General features: G+C 36.2%; 1 protein-coding gene across 1 annotated transcript; it reads left to right on the top strand.

The window, feature by feature from the left end:
- Window positions 1-1,102: 1,102 nt before the first annotated feature.
- On the top strand, window positions 1,103-17,464 carry LOC137387550 (solute carrier family 13 member 2-like). The gene is made up of 10 exons (XM_068074007.1): window positions 1,103-1,174; window positions 3,348-3,497; window positions 4,096-4,222; window positions 5,146-5,557; window positions 8,256-8,384; window positions 9,651-9,836; window positions 11,286-11,493; window positions 13,653-13,814; window positions 15,144-15,281; window positions 17,309-17,464. The coding sequence occupies exons 1-10, from the start codon at window positions 1,103-1,105 to the stop codon at window positions 17,462-17,464; spliced, it is 1,740 nt and encodes a 579-aa protein (XP_067930108.1).
- The last annotated feature ends 4,887 nt before the right edge of the window (window positions 17,465-22,351 follow it).

Raw genomic sequence — 22,351 nt, 5'->3', positions numbered from 1 at the left:
GATGAGATGGAGAAATGGGTGAGTTGGAGGAATGGGTGAGATGGAGGGATGGCAGAGAAGGAAGAATGGGTGAGATAGAGGGATGGGTGAGATGGAGGAATGGATGAGATGGAGGATTGGGTGAGATGAAGGAATGGGTGAGATGGAGGGATGGCAGAGAAGGAAGAATGGGTGAGATAGAGGGATGGGTGAGATGGAGGAATGGGTGAGATGGAGGATTGGGTGAGATGAAGGAATGGGTGAGATGGAGGGATGGCAGAGAAGGAAGAATGGGTGAGATAGAGGGATGGGTGAGATGGAGGATTGGGTGAGATGAAGGAATGGGTGAGATGGAGGGATGGCAGAGAAGGAAGAATGGGTGAGATAGAGGGATGGGTGAGATGGAGGAATGGATGAGATGGAGGATTGGGTGAGATGAAGGAATGGGTGAGATGGAGGGATGGCAGAGAAGGAAGAATGGGTGAGATAGAGGGATGGGTGAGATGGAGGAATGGGTGAGATGGAGGAATGGGTGAGATGGAGGGATGGCAGAGAAGGAAGAATGGGTGAGATAGAGGGATGGGTGAGATGGAGGAATGGGTGAGATGGAGGAATGGGTGAGATAGAGGAATGGATGAGATGGAGGAATGGGTGAGATGGAGGAATGGGTGAGATGAAGGAATGGGTGAGATGGAGGGATGGCAGAGAAGGAAGAATGGGTGAGATAGAGGGATGGGTGAGATGGAGGAATGGGTGAGATAGAGGAATGGGTGAGATGGAGGAATGGATGAGATGAAGAAATGGGTGAGATGGAGGAATGGGTGAGATGGAGGAATGGATGAGATGGAGGAATGGGTGAGATGGAGGAATGGGTGAGATGAAGGAATAGGTGCGATGGAGGAATGGGTGAGATGGAGGAATGGGTGAGATGGAGGAATGGGTGAGATGAAGGAATGGGTGAGATGGATGAATGGGTGAGATGGAGGAATGGATGAGATGGAGGAATGGGTGAGATGGAGGAATGGGTGAGATAGAGGAATGTGTGAGATGGAGGAATGGATGAGATGAAGGAATGGGTTAGATGGAGGAATGTGTGAGATGGAGGAATAGGTGAGATGGAGGAATGGGTGAGATGGAGGAATGGATTAGATGGAGGGATGGGAGCGAAGGAGGAATGGGTGACATAGAGGGATGGGTGAGATGGAGGAATGGGTGAGATGAAGGGATGGGAGAGAAGAAAGAATGGGTGAGATGGAAGGATGGGAGAGGAGGAATGGGTGAGGTATAGAGGGATGGGTGAGATGGAGGAATGGGTGAGATGGAGGAATGGGTGAGATGGAGGGATTGGAGAAACTGAGAGGTGGAGGAAGGGAAGGGAAAGAAAAGACGGAGGAATGGGAGGGTTAGGCCTGTGGTTACAAAATTTTGCTATCAGAGGCTCTAATTAAAAAGATGGAGCTGAGTAAAGTTGGTGTGATTATGGCCATTTATTAGGAAATATTCAGAGAACAGACCCTTTGGTCAAGAAAAGTGGTTTGTTCCAAGTCTTTGATTAGGTGGTTTGTTCCAAGTCTTTGGTTATGCCAAGCAAACTAACAACATTGTTTGTAGCCAGCTTTCCAAACGTACAACTGCTTCAGTTGAACAACTTTGGAGTAGACATGGAAAGGGTTTTTGGTTTTTGAATGATTTTATGTTTTGTTTATAGTGCCTGTTGCAAATAATGCTAAATAGACAGCATTCCGTTAGATGAAAATAAAAACTTTTTTCATGTAGGAGATTGTACGGCATACAATACTAATATACCAGATTTTATTGTCATTTGAAAACAACGCATCACAATCGATGTGTTGGAATGTTTAACGCAGGGATAATTAACTTGTTGTAATCATGAGCAAATACAAAGATTGCTCAAAAGTAGCATTATCAGATTATAGTGCCAGATAGTGATTACAAAGAACCCTGAGAGTCATGATGAAACTTTTGTGTTATAACCTGCTGTATGTCATGGTTTTACAGGCCGTGTTAGGTTTGGTGATTATACATAAACAACATACTAAGTAAAATTATACATTAAACCAGGTTTTGTTATCTAGCGGCAGTCTCAGCCAGAATAAATGGATTTTGATGAAAATGAGGAAAATTAAATTTTAATACGAGTAGAATGTCTACATTACAAAAGCCTGATGCAAGAGAAAAGTTATAAATTTTGTCATTACATTTGTAGTGAGTTATACATTCTGTAGCTACTGGCACTTTGTCAAGTTTAAACTTTCAATAGGCTATATTAGGTTTAGAGACATTGAATATCATGTTTTATTGTATTTCTATACAATCATCAGATTATGGTTCTTATGTGCGAGCATAAGAATACATGCTACAATTTCTTGAAGCTCAATAACTTTTTAATAAAAGCGCTTGGCCAAAAATGATGGTTGCATCACCTATGCTGATGTAAAGCTCTGTCTACAGCCCTACCTACACCATATTTCCTGATCAAATAGTTTGTCAACATAATCTTTGCTAGTTGAAACTAGAATTTGAATGTATAAGCTTGACAGAAAAACTATACTTTCAGGATATGTATTGCAAGCATATACAAGTGAGCAAGTACTGTATTTTTGAACAAAAATGTTTTGTGCTTTAATATAATGATATGGTTAAAGAATCATAGTAACTAAGAGAGGGGGGAGAATAAAGTCTCTGGAGGGCATTATTTTTAGTGTGAAAAGAATTTGTCAACATTAGAGATTTTAAGAAATCTGCTTCTTCTACATGACCAACTATAGACATCTAGTTAGCTCCCTACTTACCTTCGACAGCCTCCTATATTTTATTATCATTCTATGACATATGATAGTCTTAGTTACCCAAAAGTGATGTGACTTTGAGTGATAATAGTTAAACTGATTGAAACACAGACTACTCCTTTTACAGCGGTCTCTTAGCTATCAGATAATTATCATGAACCCAATTGGTTAGTAGAAAATGATCTTTACTACCAACTTCTTCACCTTGTTACTACCCTATTGTAGAGTCTCTACTTTTAATTTACTTCTAGCAACTTTTAGATACTACATATCAAAACTTGAAAAAGAAATTATTGATGAACCAAAAGCACAAGTAATAATCAAATTATAAGTAAACAACTTCAATGAAAACTATTTTGTTAGCAATAAGAAGTAGCCTGTGGTCTCTACATTTAGTACAAAGCTGGAGAATACCATTCAGGTGTCTCAAAACCTTCCTATCATAAAAAACCTGAATCATGCGCTATAAAGATTTGGTCTATAAATTCATAAACTAGATCCAGAAACCACTAGAGAGTGCATGACAACTATTCGTAAGCTACTACTGTCTGGTTGCAGGCATGTAACTGCCTTTACATGTTACTGCTCATGGCTGTCTATTGGTGTACAGAGACATTACCTCTGGCTGTCACCTCCCTAATACCACTATTCCTTGCACCAGTGCTTTCTATTCTAAAGGCAGGAGACGTGGCTAAGGAGTACTTGAAGGTATTATCATGTCTTTATATTTAGCTTTTAACTTATGAATTGTTTGCCATGATATCATGTTTACAGTTTATAAGATAGACCAATCATACATACGGTATGCTGAGATATATATAATGCTGCCTTCATTGCATAGACGAAGTCGAGTTGATTTTTTATAAAACTGAGCCTTTTGGTAGTGCATTCCACTTGGTAGCAATTATTACGAATAGTACTTTTATTAGTTTCACATTCAAAGATAACTTTTGAAAATTAATGATTTGGTGGACTATCACTGCAGTGGCAGGGTCCGCCATGCGTGTGTTTGCATTTAGTCAACCCACCAGTTTATCTGCAACATGATGCTGTATTACTTTCGGCAGTTCACTCAAATTGGTACGAATTATTGTGGAAAATATTTTATTGATTTCACATTTGAAATAAATGTTGAAAATTAATGCTAAGACATGAATCCATTTTGTGTATGTATCGTTCATGTTCTATGCCTTAGTAATGTAATGTGAGGGGTTAGCAGTGCAGTGCTCACCATGTGTGTGGTCTGCATCTAGTTAATCCAGCAGTTGATCTACAGCATGATACATACTATTGCATTGCCTTGCAGGATTTGAATGTCATGTTCATGGGAGGTCTCATGATTGCCGTGGTGATAGAGCACAGCCAACTACACAGGCGTATATCTCTGGGAATATTGCGAAAAGTGGGAACAAATCCAAGATTTCTCATGTTAGGTATAGTATTTGCATATGACATGCACGTAATGACGCATTTTTGGGAATTAGAGAGGGTAAACTCTTTCTGTATGTACATTGTCTTAAACCTCCTTGAGTGCTTCATAACAACTTCAGTAAATGAACCATTTCAAAAACATTTGTGGAAGTAGTTAGCAAAGCATGTGGAAAGCGCTTGTAGCAATAATAGCAAATGACATTACACACAACTACTGTATATATATAGAGTGTATTTGATAATCTGTACTACAATACTATATATACTACGATAATCTGTCTGAAACCACCTTAAAGATTAAGAAAAAAGATTGCTTTCAATGATATTCGAACTAAAACCTTTCATAGTAGTAGACAAACTGTTGACCACTTGCACCAATCACTCTTCTTGCTGCTGCGTGGAACAATTGTGCGATTAATTATTACACTTGAGAATCTCACACAGCACAGGACTGCCAGGGTACTAGTCATGCACAATATGTGCTACACGCTTGTAAAGTGCATGTTATGATGAACTCTTAGTAGCTTTTACAGTATCCATGAAGAAAATCCACAGCTTGTTTGCTGAACGCTTGAATCAAACAGCATTTAAGTATTTGTTCAGACAAGTATTCACTTACATTTGAGGAACAATGATACTCTTTCATGTGGAGAGTTGTCATTCTTATTAGGATGAAAGAGAAAGCAATTCTTACTTCTGAATGTGCGAGATCGTGTTTGTTTGTACCAGTGTGTACTCCCATGTTTATGATGTAAGCACCAAGCTGTGTTCACAAGCAATAGTACTAACTATAAAATACTATCCATTATGCCTTAGAATTTTTATACCTTCTTCCAGCCTCATATCAACAGCACTTTCACCTTGTTGTTTCCACACACAAGCTACTGGGTGATGCTCTGTTGACAAATTATTATATCGCTGACAGGCTTCATGCTGCCGACATGGTTCCTCTCTATGTGGATAAGTAATACAGCGACGACAGCCATGATGCTGGCCATAGTACAGGCAGTCATAGACCAGCTCAGTGCACAGGAACTTAATGTGGCAGAGCCTAGCGACGACTTACAAATGACGGCGTTGGAAATGGGCAGAAAAGTGTCAGATGGAATAGACAATGACGCCTTTGAGTCAAGCCATGCGACGTCTCACGAAAATGAAATGAGCTCTCCGGAATGTTCCACCGATGAAAGTGAGAGCAAAAATCAAGTAACTAACTCTTCATGGGAATCCACCAGTAAGGCGCTAAGTCTATGCGTCTGCTATGCAGCAACGTGCGGAGGGATAGCAACTCTTACCGGAACGACCCCTAATATTGTTCTCGGCGAAAACGTCAATCGGTGAGAGTTATTTGAATTATGAAGCACTAAATGAATAACTTGAATTTTAAGACTCATCGATAAACTGTGGCTCTTTGTGTAGTCAGAGTCATTTCGAAACAAAACTGTTGGTCTGTGCCGATAAAGATAAAACTGACGCAACTGTGATTGGCTGAAATAGTTGTTTAGTTAACTGATCATGGTTTAATTTTATTCTTTTACAACCTAAGCTAGATGATATAGCACATTGGTTGCTTGCACTACTTGCAGAGAATGCTATAACTATTTATTGAAATGCTTCCAGCGGTCCTACACTATTTAGCCCCAAGGTAAATCTACTAGAGGAAACTTTAAAGTAAAATCTGCTTTTACACAGACAGTAGAAGTGTGTATGTAACCCGTATGTAATTAGGGTTGCACGATAGCTTGATATTCGATTACTATAGTCGGTAGTTGTCTTCTCGATATAGATATGTTGCTTATTTTTAACCTATCAAAACATCCGAAACTTTTATATCGTTATCGAATAATAAAAAAAGAATATAACCCGATAGTTTTGCAGATACAGTCAAACTCGGATAACTCGCTCTCGGATAGGTCGAACGCATGGTTAACTCGAACTGTTTTTTGCCCAATAGATATTGCGACAGTTATTATCGCTTTAGAATATCACTTTATTCCAAGCCATAGAAGTAAACCTCGACTTTTAGTAGTTCTTAGACGCCGTTATTACCATCACCGGCAAAATATTTTTGTTAACGACTTTTCTAAAGGTTTGCAAAAAATCAAAATTTACCAACTATCCGCTTAGCGATGGCCCTCCGAAGGCAAGGAAAAGTGAGGTGACCTTCAAATAAACTTAAAGAAAAATCGGCAAGCTTGATCTTGGTTAAAACACTAAAAAAAGATGTCTTTTCTTCTGAGCATTTCAACAGCGATCAAGTTTTGCCAATTTTAATCTAAAACGTCCTGGCAATCACATCACCTAAAACAACAAACCATTCTCAAGTGATAGAAAAGTCTCTATACTTTCTGATGACATTTTTTTTAAACTTTACAGTAGAAGCCTTTTAATTTGCAACAAGCTATCTATGCATTTGATTTATATATACATAGTTTGTATATGTACATTTACCTACTAATAAATACATGGACTTGTGACAGTGCTCTGCTAACTTGAACGCTCTGATAATTTGAACACTTTCGTTCGGTCCCGTGAAGTTTGAGTTATCCGAGTTTGCCTGTAGTTTTTGTCATTTTTTCTGCAGATATTTTTTGCAGTTTTTCCTTTTCCTATTCCTTCCTATAATCCTCGATCTTTTCAGGCATAATAATACGATAGTTTTACCAACTGCCAAGTCACACGATAACTATCGGTGAACTCTGTCTGCTCATTGATAATTCGATAGTTTTCGCTATCGCTGGGACAACTCCAACGATAGTTGATAACACCTTTCCAAGCCACAAATGCCATCCCTATATGTAATACAACATTTCCTTAGCAATTAAACTTTTTGACTCATTTGAATATATGTGACGAACTTAGGGAAATAATACTTAATTTGTTTCCTCATTCAATTATGGTTCATGTCAAGTATGCTAAAGTTTTAAGTGACTTCATTTTGTGGTTCCAGAAGTAATAATTTTACACACGCCGAGCCATGCTTTTCCAATATGGCAGAGTCAAGATACATCAAATTTCTGTTGTCTAAACTGAAGTGATATGCCAAAAAGATACAATTATGTAAAACATAACAGAATCGATGCAACAATCAAAAATGGGTGATAAGCATTGCTAACAATCGCACCCAATAATGAACATGTTACTATAATACTCTATCCTAAATATAAAATATAGTTAATTACTTTTCTCACTGTAGACCAGCAGTACAGATTAAACTTTGTAGACAATTTTTCTACATTAGCTACCGATCTCAAAAGTATGCAAAGTGCCTTCTGAGATGCGATCAGACACGGGTTTCACCCTTCTCCACTGCTTCCAAAAGTCAACCTGTTGTCATGATAATTATTAGCGAAGCAACATCACCATGATAATCTATTGTACTTGTCAACTCATAAAAAAGACCTTGCTAATCTATAAGAAAGCAAAATGCTTTTAGGTTATTTTTACCATATAAAACCACAAACTTAACTAATAAGCTAAACTAAAAATAAACATAAAGTTTTGTTCTGCTTGCACCATTAGCATTATGGATTAGCAAATACATTGATTAGCGAGTACATGGATTAGCAAGTACGAGGATTAGCAAGTATGTGAATTAGCAATTATGTGGATTGGCAAGTACATCGGTTAGCGAGTACATGGCTCATATAAAATATTTTTTGATATATTTTGTTTTTACCTGAAAGAAAGGACTGCCACTGTTACACGTACAGTATATTTACGACAGAGCTCATTGTTGGTAGGATGATCTGAAGAAAACTGCAATAAATTTCGTGTTTGTTAAGAGAATACTTTGTCTAGTATCTTTTGTATAAGTATGCATACTAGAGGGAAATCTCCGTATAATTTTAGTTACAGAATTCCAGTCATTTTGTTTTGACCTGCCAACATTGAAGCTGAGTACATTTTATTGCTTGTGCTCTGATAAACTAGATTCTTCCCTGTTCAATTGGTTTCACTAGTAGGGTGACTTGAAGGTCAAGAGAGCAATGTTCCTCCATGAATTGCTGCTCTAGTTATGTGTCTGTGCTGTAGGCTGTCTGAACAATATGACTACAACTTTGGTTTTGACTTCGTCTTGTGGCTGGGCTTTGGATTTCCCATCTCATTACTAATGGTTGTCATCACATGGCTCTGGCTCCAACTTTTCTTCATTGGATTCAGGTAGTATTTATACATATGAGAGGTGTGAGTATATGTGAGTGGTGTCGGTATATATGAGAGGTGTGGGTATATGTGAGAGATGTAGGTATATGTGAAAGGTGTGGGTATATGTGAGAGGTGTCGGTATATATGAGAGGTGTGGGTATATGTGAGAGGTGTCGGTATATGTGAAAGGTGTGGGTATATGTGAGAGGTGTGGGTATATGTGAGAGGTGTGGGTATATGTGAGAAGTGTGGATATATGTGAGAGATGTGAGTATACGTCAGATGGGTATACTAGTCAGTGCTGTCACTAGTCAGTGCACTAACTACTCAGTGCTGTCACTAGTCAGTGCTGTCACTTGTCAGTGCTTTCACTAGTCAGTACTGTTACTAGTCAATGCTGTCAATAGTCAGTGCTGTCACTAGTCAGTGCTGTCTCGAGCCAGTGGTGCCACTCGTCAGTGCCGTCGCTAGTTTGTGCTGTCACTAGTCAATGCTGTTACTAGTCAGTGCTGTCAATACATATATTATACTATCAGCGATTCTTGCTATCTTCTCATCTATCACTCCATCCCACCATCCCACCATTGACCATATATCTTGCCATAACATTTACTTTGTACTTTTCATTTTGCTTGTCATTACAAATTACCGTTAGCATATTCAAGAGTGTCTACCTACATACTTCTCTCCTATCATCATGCGTCCAACTCCTAACTCTGACTTCATCTTTATAACTTTTGCACCAATATTTGTCACTTCCCTCGTATCTTCATTTTTCATTTTGTCATGATTAGTATTTATAAATACATTCTTTAGCAATCTCATCTGTGATCCTCTTCACCTGCTTTTCTGTTGCTGCTATAGTTTCCATACCTCGTATCATTGATGATTTAACAACAATCATAGAGTCCTTTCCTTTCACTTTGGGTGACTCTCCTTTAGTCTAAAATTACTTTTATCCAGCTCATTCACACAGCTTGTATGTTTTTCTCTCTTCACCATTTCCTCAAACTTTTTTTTCTTTTTTTCTGCTGACTCTGAATAAATAAAACATTCAAATCTTTCCTCAGTGAAGCTCACGCAAGCCTCCAGTTGCAACATCCTAACCACTCAATAATCAGTCTTGATCACACAACATCAGTTGTTGAGCACACAGGCTACATGATGTGCACTGTGCAGTAGATTCACAAGCTACACCATGCATATATTGAAGTAGACTCACAGGCTACACAATGTGCACTTTGCAGTAGATTTACAGGCTAGATGATGTGTGTTTTGCAGAGGCAAGAAACAGAGTGAGAAAGAAAAGCTCCAGATAAAGACAGTGATAGACAATGCATATGAATCGCTAGGTCCATTCCAGTTTAAGGAAGTCCTTGCCACTGGACATTTCTTACTACTAGCTGGTCTTTGGATCACTAGAAATCCTGGCGGTGTCGGGGGATGGGGCAGCTTGTTTGATGCCGGGTAGGTTCTTAAACTATAAGTTCCTCATATTCAACTCAGTTTTTAGTGTAAAATAGCTGAAATTGTCAGCTCAAACCTTATGATTACTAGTTCCTAGGTCTATTGCTATATGGTTACAAGTGCCTAGGTCTATTGCTATATGGTTACAAGTACCTAGGTCTATTGCTATATGGATACAAGTAGCTAAGCCTATAATCGCTATATGGTTGCAAGTGACTAAGTCTTTCTCTTGTACATACATATTGTGTTTTCTCTGAAATATTCACGGTATAGCATTCTTTTCAACTTTTTGATGAAATGATTTGATGGACATGATAGCTCTTGCCTGGCTTTCCCATTACCTACCATCGCTGTGAGAGAATTTTACTAGTTACAAAATACTGTTCTAAAATTTAATGGTAATGTTAGCAGCTGTTCCTATAGTGGTTGGGGCTGAGTTTAAGATTAAAAGAGTTTAGATAATGACGTCATAGCCGAAATGCCAAAGAAATGCCAACTAAATGCCACGCATCCAATTGATAACTTATTACTGAGACACTAACTTTTACCTTCCACAAACCCACTTTTAAAAGTAGTTAGGGTTACTTAACCACAACAATCCTACTTCTCCATTCTTTACTTTGTTGGTGATTTCCATATATTAGAAGTTTTCCTTTTCTAAATGTTTCAAAAAAGAACTCCAAATATGTATATCAAATAATTGGTAAAATCCATTTTTGAATAATAATTAATTCTTTAATTATTATTTGAATTTAAACTTCTTTGTTAGTTTAGACTAATATAAAAGTCTTCCAGTCAATATTTATTTTTTAACACTGGTTTTAAGCTTCAAAAAGTGTAAAATAAATACAGCTCAATGCAAGTGTATGCAAATTTTCTGAACTTACGCCGCCAGAAGTGAGGCTTTATATAAAACAATGTTTACATGATTGTCTATACTCTTCTATGTTCTACTCAGGGCTGAGGCATTTGGCCCACCTGTCCCAACTCTATAGGACAAACCAATCTAGTTAAATATAGACACAGTAGGATTCTTAAAGAATTAATAGCGATGCATCTACTTGTTAAATTTTATTGAATTTAATCTGCAAATACCAAAAGAATTGTGCAAAAATATCCACACAGCAGTCTTAACAGCTCTTAACAGTCACAGCAGTCTAGTTCTATTAATCTACATTCATTTTGGTTAGCTACCACCCTAGCAGAATAGGTACCGTTACTAAAGTCCACAGTCTATTCTACTCGGCTGCATACTAATACTAGAGTATTGAGATGCACAGTATTATTTATATTTCATTTGACAGAAACGACACAATTTTTCTTAGCTTATAGTTCTACTGAGGGTGTGGGACGTTATCCGTTACCATGAATGGTAATCGGTTGGTATTCAAGATAATGGCAGCCTTTTTTGGTTTTGAAAGAACACTCAACTGAATTAAACTTTTTTAGCTATGTATCAGACGCAACAGCTGTCATGTTTGTTGCTATCCTGGTCTTCATGTGGCCTTCAGAGCGCCCAACCTTCAGCTGTTATTCTCTGGGTACACAAACTAAACAACGCAAACCTCTTGTAACATGGGAGGCAATCGTACACAAGGTTCCATGGGGTCTCTTGTTGTTGCTTGGAGGTGGATTTGCTTTGGCCAAATGTATAGAGGTAAGTGTGTACATGCAATGGTGGCTTCTTCTAGATCGTATCTACAGGAGATATTTGTTGATCATTTGATCATCTCTGCAAGTGGCCATGTTATTTACTCTGGCATAATTAATAACAGTATTAATTGTAGCAACAATAATAAATATTTTGAAAAAGTTCTGTCCAAGTTTAGTGGTTTTGAGAAAATGTGACATCCAGCAGAAACTGTGCAATCTCTCACTAGTAATAACACATATAATAATAATGTTTAAATAATAATTAAAATTCAATATGGTTTTGGATTTAGCAGCTTCTCATTTTCTTGCTACCATAATAATAATAATAATTAAATGTCATGATCAGCCAATATCATAAATGTTTTGTTTTGAATATTGCACCTTATGTTATTACTACTTAAATGCAGACTTCCTTTTATTCAGATTACCTTAGCAACAGACAAAGTTTTAGACTATTTACTGAATGCTTGGTTTAAAGAGTTTTTAAAAGATATTGGGAACATCGTACTATTTTAAATTTTGAAATTAGGAGTTGTAACTTCTTTTTGTTAAATACTCTAAGAAAAAGAACAGACAACTTTTTATATAGCTGAGTTAAATTTATTAGCTGTTCAGCAAACTCGCATGAGCAATTGTTTCATCCTTAATATGTCAAAATGTTTAGTAATATCATAATAACAAATAGTAACATGATGGTGGCCTCATGGTAGCATGATGGTATCATAACAGTGACATAATGATAACACAATGGTATCGCAACAGTGACATAATGATAACATGATGGTAACATAACAGTGACATAATGATAACATGATGGTATCATAACAGTGTCATAATGATAACACAATGACAACATAACAGTGACATAATGATAACGCGATGGTAACATAACAGTCACATAATGATAACATGATGGTAACATAACAGTAACACAATGGTAACACGATGATAACATAACAGTGACATAATGATAACGCGATGGTAATGTAACAGTGACATAATGATAACACAATGGCAACATAACAGTGACATAATGATAATGCGATGGTAACGTAACAGTGACATAATGATAACACGATGGTAACATAACAGTAACATAATGATAACATGATGGTAGCATAGCAGTGACATAATGATAGCACGATGGCAACATAACAGTAACATAATAATAACACGATGGTAACATAGCAGTGACATAATGATAACACGATGGCAACATAACACTAACATAATGATAACATGATGGTAACATAACAGTAACATAATGATAACACGATGGTAACATAACAGTAGCATAATGGTAACACGATGATAACATAACAGTGACATAATGATAGCACGATGGTATCATAACAGTGTCATAATGATAACACAATGGCACCATAACAGTGACATAATGATAACGCGATGGTAACATAACAGTGACATAATGATAACACAATGGTAATATAACAGTGACATAATGATAACACAATGGTAACATAACAGTAACATAATAATAACACGATGGTAACATAACAGTAACATAATGATAACACGATGGTAACATAACAGTAACATAATGATAACATGATGGTAGCATAGCAGTGACATAATGATAACACGATGGCAACATAACACTAACATAATGATAACATGATGGTAAAATAACAGTAACATAATGATAACACGATGGTAACATAACAGTAGCATAATGGTAACACGATGATAACATAACAGTGACATAATGATAGCACGATGGTATTATAATAGATAAATAATGTTAGTAACAAGATGGCTAACTGAGCAGGTCAGGAGTTTTTCTGATACCTCATTGTGAGTGTTTACTTAGATTTAAAGTTACATGTATGGTTGAGATATCGATGTGCAGCATATTGACCAATAATCTATAATCTGTTCAAGAAATAGGGAAGGAAACACAAATTTGCCAGTTTTTTCAGAGTTGTCTGTCTTTACTTTGAAGTAACATTCAGTGATCCTGAAAATAAACGACTGAAAGTGAGATTCTATGAGCAAAATTCAATAGATTAAATGTAATTAAACAGTTAAGATATTTAAATCTTGGAGCTAACTTTTCTCCATAGGGTGCGCGTGCTTTCCTTATATCCAACTCACCTCATATTACTCAAGCCTATACAGCTACTTGAATGTTTTAATTTTTAGGTGTCAGGCTTGTCAAAGATATTGGGAGAAAGTCTGAACTTTTTTGCCGGCTGGCCTACTTGGGGAGTTGTCATGTGTCTCGGCTCTATTACAGCCTTCATAACCGAGATCACTAGCAATGCTGCTATTTCTACTATACTACTGCCTATAGTTGCTAGTGTGGTAAGTATTTCATGACACCTTGTGAGAGTGTGAGTTAGACATAGTAGGTCTGCCATGATACCTTGTGAGAGTGTGAGTTAGACATAGTAGGTCTGCCATGATACCTTGTGAGAGTGTGAGTTAGACATAGTAGGTCTGCCATGATACCTTGTGAGGGTGTAAGTTAGACATAGTAGGTATGCCATGATATCTTGTGAGAGTGTGAGTTAGACATAGTAAGTCTGTCATGATACCTTGTGAGAGTGTGAGTTAGACATAGTAGGTATGCCATGATATCTTGTGAGAGTGTGAGTTAGACATAGTAGGTATGCCATGGTACCTTGTGAGAGTTAGACATAGTAGGTCTGCCATGATACCTTGTGAGAGTGTGAGTTAGACATAGTAAGTCTGCCATGATACCTTGTGAGAGTGTGAGTTAGACATAGTAGGTATGCCATGATACTTTGTGAAAGTGTGAGTTAGGCTCATAACTGTTAAATGGTTTTATTTATTTGCGTCATGCATTCTATACATATAATGTAGATGTACATTTATTAAAGTTCCAGTTTTACAAGAGGCGAGATTGTGCACACATTTACCTAACAGACGACTCTGCTTGAATTTCAAGTTATGCGCTTTTAAAATAATCGTTCAACTGTTTGCATACTAAGGATTCTTTGGTACGTTTATATTACATGGCTTTACAAGGCCTTGTGTGTAATCAATAATTATTAGCTAAATCACACTGTTTTGGTTCTGCACAAAATATAGGGGTTGTGTTACTACCAAATGTTGTGTTTCAGAACTTTTCAGATTTAAGAGAAATCTCCAAAATGATCTGACATTACTCAAGGGGACCACTATTAGTATATCTAGCGCCCTATAACTTACTATAGCATATTGTAACAACAGAATCTGTTTTGTTCATAGATATATATAAGGTTTATATATCTATGGTTTTGTGTAATACCACAGATTCTTCGGCAGTAACAATTAAATTTATTTTAGTAACAAAAAAACATTCATTTAAATAAATATAACGCATTATGCGTAATATAATGAAAAAATAAAATTATTAACAGGATGTAAAGCTAAAAAGACTTTTTCTGTGTTTATTACCATTATTGTAACAAGAAATTAACTGATTAGGAGTTGTTCTATCAACGTAAAATCACTGGCAATTCTTGGTTAAGAAGAAGAGATGTGCTCTTTAGAAAGTAAAAATTACTCGATGTCTATGCATCGGTGTAAATAACAATCGCTGTGGTCACTATATTGATAGTTGCTTCTAATAGTGTTAGTAAAATGGTTTACAAGCGTAACTCATGTGAGGTTATCCGCTATTTGTAGGCCAAGCAGCTAAATGTGCATCCCCTTTATTTGATGTTGCCAGTGACAGCCAGCTCTTCCTTTGCTTTTATGCTACCCGTAGCTACACCACCAAATGCGCTCGTATTTGCTACTGGAGTTCTTTCTATCAAGGATATGGTGAGCATCTTGCTGCCTCTAATATGAATATTTTTATCAACAAATTTTGTTGAGCAATGAACATATGCAAGCAAATGCAGAAGATATGCTAATATCTGAAAATAAGCACCTCTTTAAACTCATCGCAAAATTACTACAACTGTCAACTACATATTTTAGCAACATATTGGTAGCATGCTGATAGCACAGAGTTAACACAATAGCGACGTGCAAAAGTCATAATGCCATATAAATGTAGAACAGCATTAATCCATGCTTAACTCGAGAGCAAAATAAAAGAAGCCTTATTTCTGATTACCAAACATGCAGATAACATAATGGGAGTATGACTAAAATTTAATCATGGCATGATGGGGACATGATAGTGACATCATCATCACATGATGGTAACATAATAGTGACATCATTGTCACATTATGGTGACATATTAGTGGCCCTATGTTAACATGATGATGACTTATCAATAAACTAATAAACTAATAGAGATCTCAGTGTATCATGAAGGTATCAGTGACAGTAACCTGTAGGTGTTATAGTGAGTAGGTTATATAGTAACAACATGGTCATGACAAGATAATGGCATGATGGTGAGATAATAACAACTTCTGGTGATAATAAAGGGATCCCATAATAATTCTATATTGTTTGTTATGGCACAGTAACAACACAATATTAAATGTCCGATTTGATTAGGCCATAGTGATGTATACTGTTACAGTGGCAAGCACATAGAATATACTGATAATATAAAACATGTAAGTTGCTCACAATAAAATAAAAAAGTTGTTTTAACACCATATTCATCTTATTCCTTTGTTTGAAAAAGTGTGTGAACTCAAATTATTTTTTATGTCAATTGATGTCAATGTGTCAATCGATGTCAATGTGTCAATTAATGTCAATATGTCAATTGATGTCAATGTGTCAATTGATGTCAATGTGTCAATTGATGTCAATGTGTCAATTGATGTCAACGTGTCAATTGATGTCAACGTGTCCACTGATGTCAGCATGTCAATTGAGGTAAATGTGTCAACTGATGTCAATATGTCAATTGATGATAAGTTCATCTATAGCAATGCGTGATTGAAAATGTCTATTTTTATCATTATATGTCTTTTGAAAAAATAGAACTCACATTGGCCAATAAAGTTGAACTAAGGAGAAAACCACAAGCTGTTTTGTACACTTTCAACTGTAAACTGTTGGAAATTTTAGTTAATTATAGTTAATAATAGTTTAAAATGTTTTTTGAGAGTCAAATATGGAAATTCTACTAGATACTAGAGGCACCGCACAAATATAAATGTTTTACTTGCAGAGGCAAGAATAGATGTGTTTTTAACACCTTAAACTTACAGACATAACACTGTATAAGTAACTGTACTTAGCTTGAACTTATAGACATCCCACTGTACAAGTAACTGTACTTAGCTTGAACTTATAGACATCCCACTGTACAAGTAACTGTACTTAGCTTGAACTTATAGACATCCCACTGTACAAATAACTGTACTTAGCTTGAACTTATAGACATCACACTGTAGAATGCTTCACAATGATGATTAACTAATATTTATCTATTTCAAGAAGGTTTTTAAAAAACAATCGCGCAATAAAAATTAATAAGTTGGATTAAGATAATGCGATAGTAGCTTATAACACAAGGCTATAATACATTGGAAATGCAATAATACACATAGGAATGATGCAGCAGCAACACAATGATAATACTGCGTCAATGCAATACTAATGGGTCATAATGTAGTAGTAATGCACTGATAACACAATGGCTAGGGAGCAGAAATACAATGGTACTACGGCGATTACGGCGATGGTAATACAGTAATAACACAATGGTCTTGTAGCGATAATGCAATGGTTATGTAGCGATAATGCAATGGTCATGTAGCAATAATGCAATGGTCATGTAGCAATAATGCAATGATATTGCAGTTGTAACAAAATGGTATTACAGAAGAAATGCAATGGTAATATGTGTATTGATGATGAGTTTTGCATTTCAGGCCAAGGCTGGCTTTGCCTTGAACATCATTGGAATCTGTGTAGCCACACTGGCAACTATGACGTGGGGTTCAGCTTTATTCCATCTCAACGAGTTTACATACCCCCAGCTCAACATTACCAACACCACAACTAATAGTGAAGTCCTGTCACTCTAGGCATAGACGAAGGCTGTCAATAATTTATGCTGCAGTAATACTGTACATATCCATTTGCTTCATGCTTTTCTCACTAAATATGTTATAACATTGTCAACATTCTCACTAAATATGTTATAACCCTGTCAGCATTCTCACTAAATATGTTATAACATTGTCAAATTTCTCACTAAATATGTTATAACACTGTCAGCATTCTCCCTAAATATGAGTAGTATGTAGAGAGCAGATCTACACAAAAAAGTGACGGATCCAGCGGGGGGATAGAAAAAGGGGGTTGCGAATTAAATTGGCTAGGGGTGTAGATTGAATTGCGTGGAGTTGAATGAGATGTTGGGGTTTGGGGGGAAATTGTGGTGTAGAGTAGGGGGTTGAATTCGAGGGGGTATGGATCCGCTCCTGGCGTAATCGGCGGATTATCTGTGGATGAGTCATCCGATTAGTGGGGGATGAGTCATCCGATTAAACGTGGATTATCGCGGGATTAGTCGGGGAATCGTTGCGGATTAGTCGGCCGAATCGTCGCGGATTATCGGTGGATTAGTGGGGGGTGAATATCTGGGACATCGAGGGCTGGTTGGTTTTCCGGAGTGGATCTCGCGGATTATCGAGGAGAGCGAGAGATTACTGGATGAGTGAGGGGGTTAATATCTGGGACACCGAGGGGTTGATTTTCTGGAGATTGTTATATATTTGAAACATTGAATATATATGAGAAAGTGTTTATGTACAAAGTTATTTTTTGAAGATTTGATGTTTTTGTAATGTTGAAGCTCTTGAATGGTTAAGAATTTTAAGGAATTTATTTTTTGGTTTTTTTTTTGTATTTTTTTTTGTATGTAAGATTGAAATTTGTTGGAGAAATTAATATGTTGAATGAAAGATCAGTTTTATTACAAAATTATTCACTTTAAAAGATATATTTATATGTATTATTCATTATATCCATCATCATTTTGTTTCAATAAAAATAAAATAGTTTATGTTTAACTTGAAATATATGAAAATGTTCAAGTAGATAGGTCACAATAAAGATAATATAGTATAAATGAAACATTGAATATATATATAAGAAAATGATCATGTACAATCTTTAAAACGAAGTTTGTATCGAGTTGTTCATCAATCACTCATCGTCATCGGAAATATCTATGATAGCAGGATCCTTTTTGCATTGTGCCGAACTCTCGTAAAATCTGCTTGCTTCTTCATGTCCCATGACTACTACACCGTAGTATTCGCGAGTATTGTGAGATGTTACTAGTCCCTTGTATATAATGATACCCAGATAATTTTCTTTCAACGAAAGGGCATATCTCGAAGGCATCGTTAAAGTTCCTTGAACTTCCTCTCCATCAACTTTGGTTGAAAATGCTACAGTTGGTACCACATTCACCTTGCCTTCAGCATCTTTGTATTCACTTGTTCCAACATTGTGATAGTAGAAAATAGATGGTGCTTTGAACTCCTTGAGATGACGAGTCTCGAAAAGTTGTATAAGTTTTTCAAGTCTCTTCGTTCTCAGATTGGCTAGAGTGCGTTTCATGTCCAAGGGAGTTGAGGTTCCTTCTGTTACTCGTCTTAAGTCATGGTAACTTCCCTGTCCATTACTCTTAGGTTTTAATCCAAGATATACCATAATACTTGGATAAGACAGCGATTCATCTAGAAATCGTTTTGGAGCAAATACAGCAGTAGATTTACTAATCCCATTTTCCACATAGTTGAAGTGAATGATACAGCACGCTCCATGGATCGAATGAGCTTCTTCCGTTTTTGTCACCTCCATAATCAATCCTACTGAAAGGTCTGTCATTTTCTGCAGTGATTTTGCTTCCATTAAAGTATCCTTACTTAATGTTCTTAACTTGTCTGCCACATCTTTTGCCCTTTGCTCCAAATTCGTTTCGATTTGGTTGGATTTCTTCTTCTTCGTTGGAGGAGTCGTGTTAGAAAGAGTTACAGGTGAAATTTTCTTTTTCGACATCTTCACTGAACTATTCGATCCAGGTTTTATCACTCCAGATTGAGTATTATCCTCCATAGTTGTGTAGTGTGTTAATTCTCTGAGTTTGAATGAAGAATTGATATCGTTTTAGTAAAATTCTGCTGGTTATATACAATTCTCCTCATCAAATGATTAATGAGTTTTGATAAATTTAGCTGCATCATCCATAATATCAGAAGACTTTTCGCGAAATTGAAAAACGCGAAAATCAATTTCGCGAAAGTTGACTTTATAATATATAATGTGTAATTTCGCGAAATCCAATTTCGCGAAATTCACTTTCGCGAAATTCAATTTCGCGAAAGTTGACTATATAAGATATATGTGTAATTTTGCGAAATTGGATTTCGCGAAATTCACTTTCGCGAAAGTTGACTATATAATATATATAATGTGTAATTTCGCGAAATCCAATTTCGCGAAATTCACTTTCGCGAAACTCAATTTCGCGAAAGTTGACTATATAATATATATAATGTATAATTTCGCGAAATCCAATTTCGCGAAATTCACTTTCGCGAAATTCAATTTCGCGAAAGTTGACTATATAATATATAATGTGTAATTTCGCGAAATCCAATTTCGCGAAATTCACTTTCGCGAAACTCAATTTCGCGAAAGTTGACTATATAATATATAATTTCGTGAAATCCAATTTCGCGAAATTCACTTTTCGCAAAATTCAATTTCGCGAAAGTTGACTATATAATATATATATAATGTGTAATTTCGCGAAATCCAATTTCGCGAAATTCACTTTCGCGAAATTCAATTTTCGCGAAAGTTGAGTGAGACAAGATGGATTAGAAGTGATTTATAGCTTTTGTCCGGGTTCCACCTCCTTGAACTTGACTAGTATAAATACAGCCAAGTTTGATGGGCTCACCATTATCGAGACTTTTTTTTTTCCTGGAGTTATTATACATGAAATTCTCAGAACTTCGAACTATTTCTATACCTAACTGGACTATATATTTCACAAAAGTTTGGATTAATTCTACAATTTGGATATCTACGTATAATCTTCTCTCAGAACTTTGGATTATATTTCTCCGAACTAACTGGATTATATATCTCACAAAAGTTTGGATTAATTCTACAATTTGGATATCTACGTATAATCTTCTCTCAGAACTTTGGATTATCTCTGTTTCACTGGATTATATTTCTCCGAACTAACTGGATTATATATCTCACAAAAGTTTGGATTAATTCTACAATTTGGATATCTATGTATAATCTTCTCTCAGAACTTTGGATTATCTCTGTTTCACCGGATTATATATCTCCGAAATTTGAATACAACAAGGAAATGTATCCGGCATCTTCCCATTCAGAAGGAGACTGGAGCAAATCTGATGCGGTAAGTTGATTTACAATAATTGGTGGAAAAAATTTTTAATGAATGAATAAATGTAGAGAGAATAGTAAAATGAGATTTTTAATTCTTGGCAGCTGGAAAACTTCCTCAAAGATGTTCAAGCTTTCACGAGAGCATAATTTAATTTCATCGGAAAATTCTACTCCTTCCACTTCAATTGATAATAGAGAAAGAAGCAGAAGTAGGGAAAGAAGTGCATCATCCGTTTCAGCTAATAAATATATCTGCTTAGAATGTTCGACTTCATTTAACAAAAAATCAATCCTCAAAAGACATGTTAAACACATTCATCTCCAATCGAATGAAAGTTCAGACCTTCATTTTATGAATGGTGAATCATAATCTGTAACTTCGACTTATAACCGAATAGAGCATTTGCAAAATCTCGAACGCCACTTCAAGATATACTTATTTCAGAATTTTATCAATTGGATTTGTTATCAGCTCTGACTCATTTAGTCTCCCAAGTAGTTCAGTGTCAGTGCATGGAACTAGCAAGTCTACTAGTTTAATCTAATTAAAAGATCTATGGGTGCTTTACTACTTCATGGAATAATTCTCAATGTACTGATTACTCATGATGATCTCTCACAGTGAATGGAACTAGCAAGTCTACTAGTTTAATCTAATTAAAGGATCTATGGGTGCTTTACCACTTCATGGAATAATTCTCAATATACTGATTACTCATGATGATCTCTCACAGTGCATGGAACTAGCAAGTCTACTAGTTAAATCTAATTAAAGGATCCATTGGTGCTTTACCACTTCATGGAATAATTCTCAATATACTGATTACTCATGATGATCTTTCGCAGTGCATGGAACTAGCAAGTCTACTAGTTTAATCTAATTAAAGGAACTATGGGTGCTTTACTACTTCATGGAATAATTCTCAATATACTGATTACTCATGATGATCTCTCACAGTGCATGGAACTAGCAAGTCTACTAGTTTAATCTAATTAAAGGATCCATGGGTGCTTTACCACTTCATGGAATAATTCTCAATATACTGATTACTCATGATGATCCCTCACAGTGCATGGAACTAGCAAGTCTACTAGTTTAATCTAATTAAAGGATCCATGGGTGCTGTACCACTTCATGGAATATTTCTCAATATACTGATTACTCATGATGATCTCTCACAGTGCATGGAACTAGCAAGTCTACTAGTTTAATCTAATAAAAGGATCTACGGGTGCTTTACTACTTCATGGAATAATTCTCAATATACTGATTACTCATGATGATCTCTCACAGTGCATGGAACCAGCAAGTCTACTAGTTTAATCCAATTAAAGGATCTATGGGTGCTTTACCACTTCATGGAATAATTCTCCATATACTGATTACTCATGATGATCTCTCACGGTGCATGGAACGAGCAAGTCTACTAGTTTAATCCAATTAAAGGATCTATGGTGTTTTACCACTTCATGGAATAATTCTCAATATAATGATTACTCATGATGATCCCTCACATGGCATGGAA

This window comes from Watersipora subatra, chromosome 1 (assembly GCF_963576615.1).
Source record: "Watersipora subatra chromosome 1, tzWatSuba1.1, whole genome shotgun sequence".
NCBI lineage: Eukaryota > Metazoa > Bryozoa > Gymnolaemata > Cheilostomatida > Watersiporidae > Watersipora > Watersipora subatra.
Note: the sequence above shows the minus strand (reverse complement) of the source record. Positions and strands in the feature narration are given on the sequence as shown.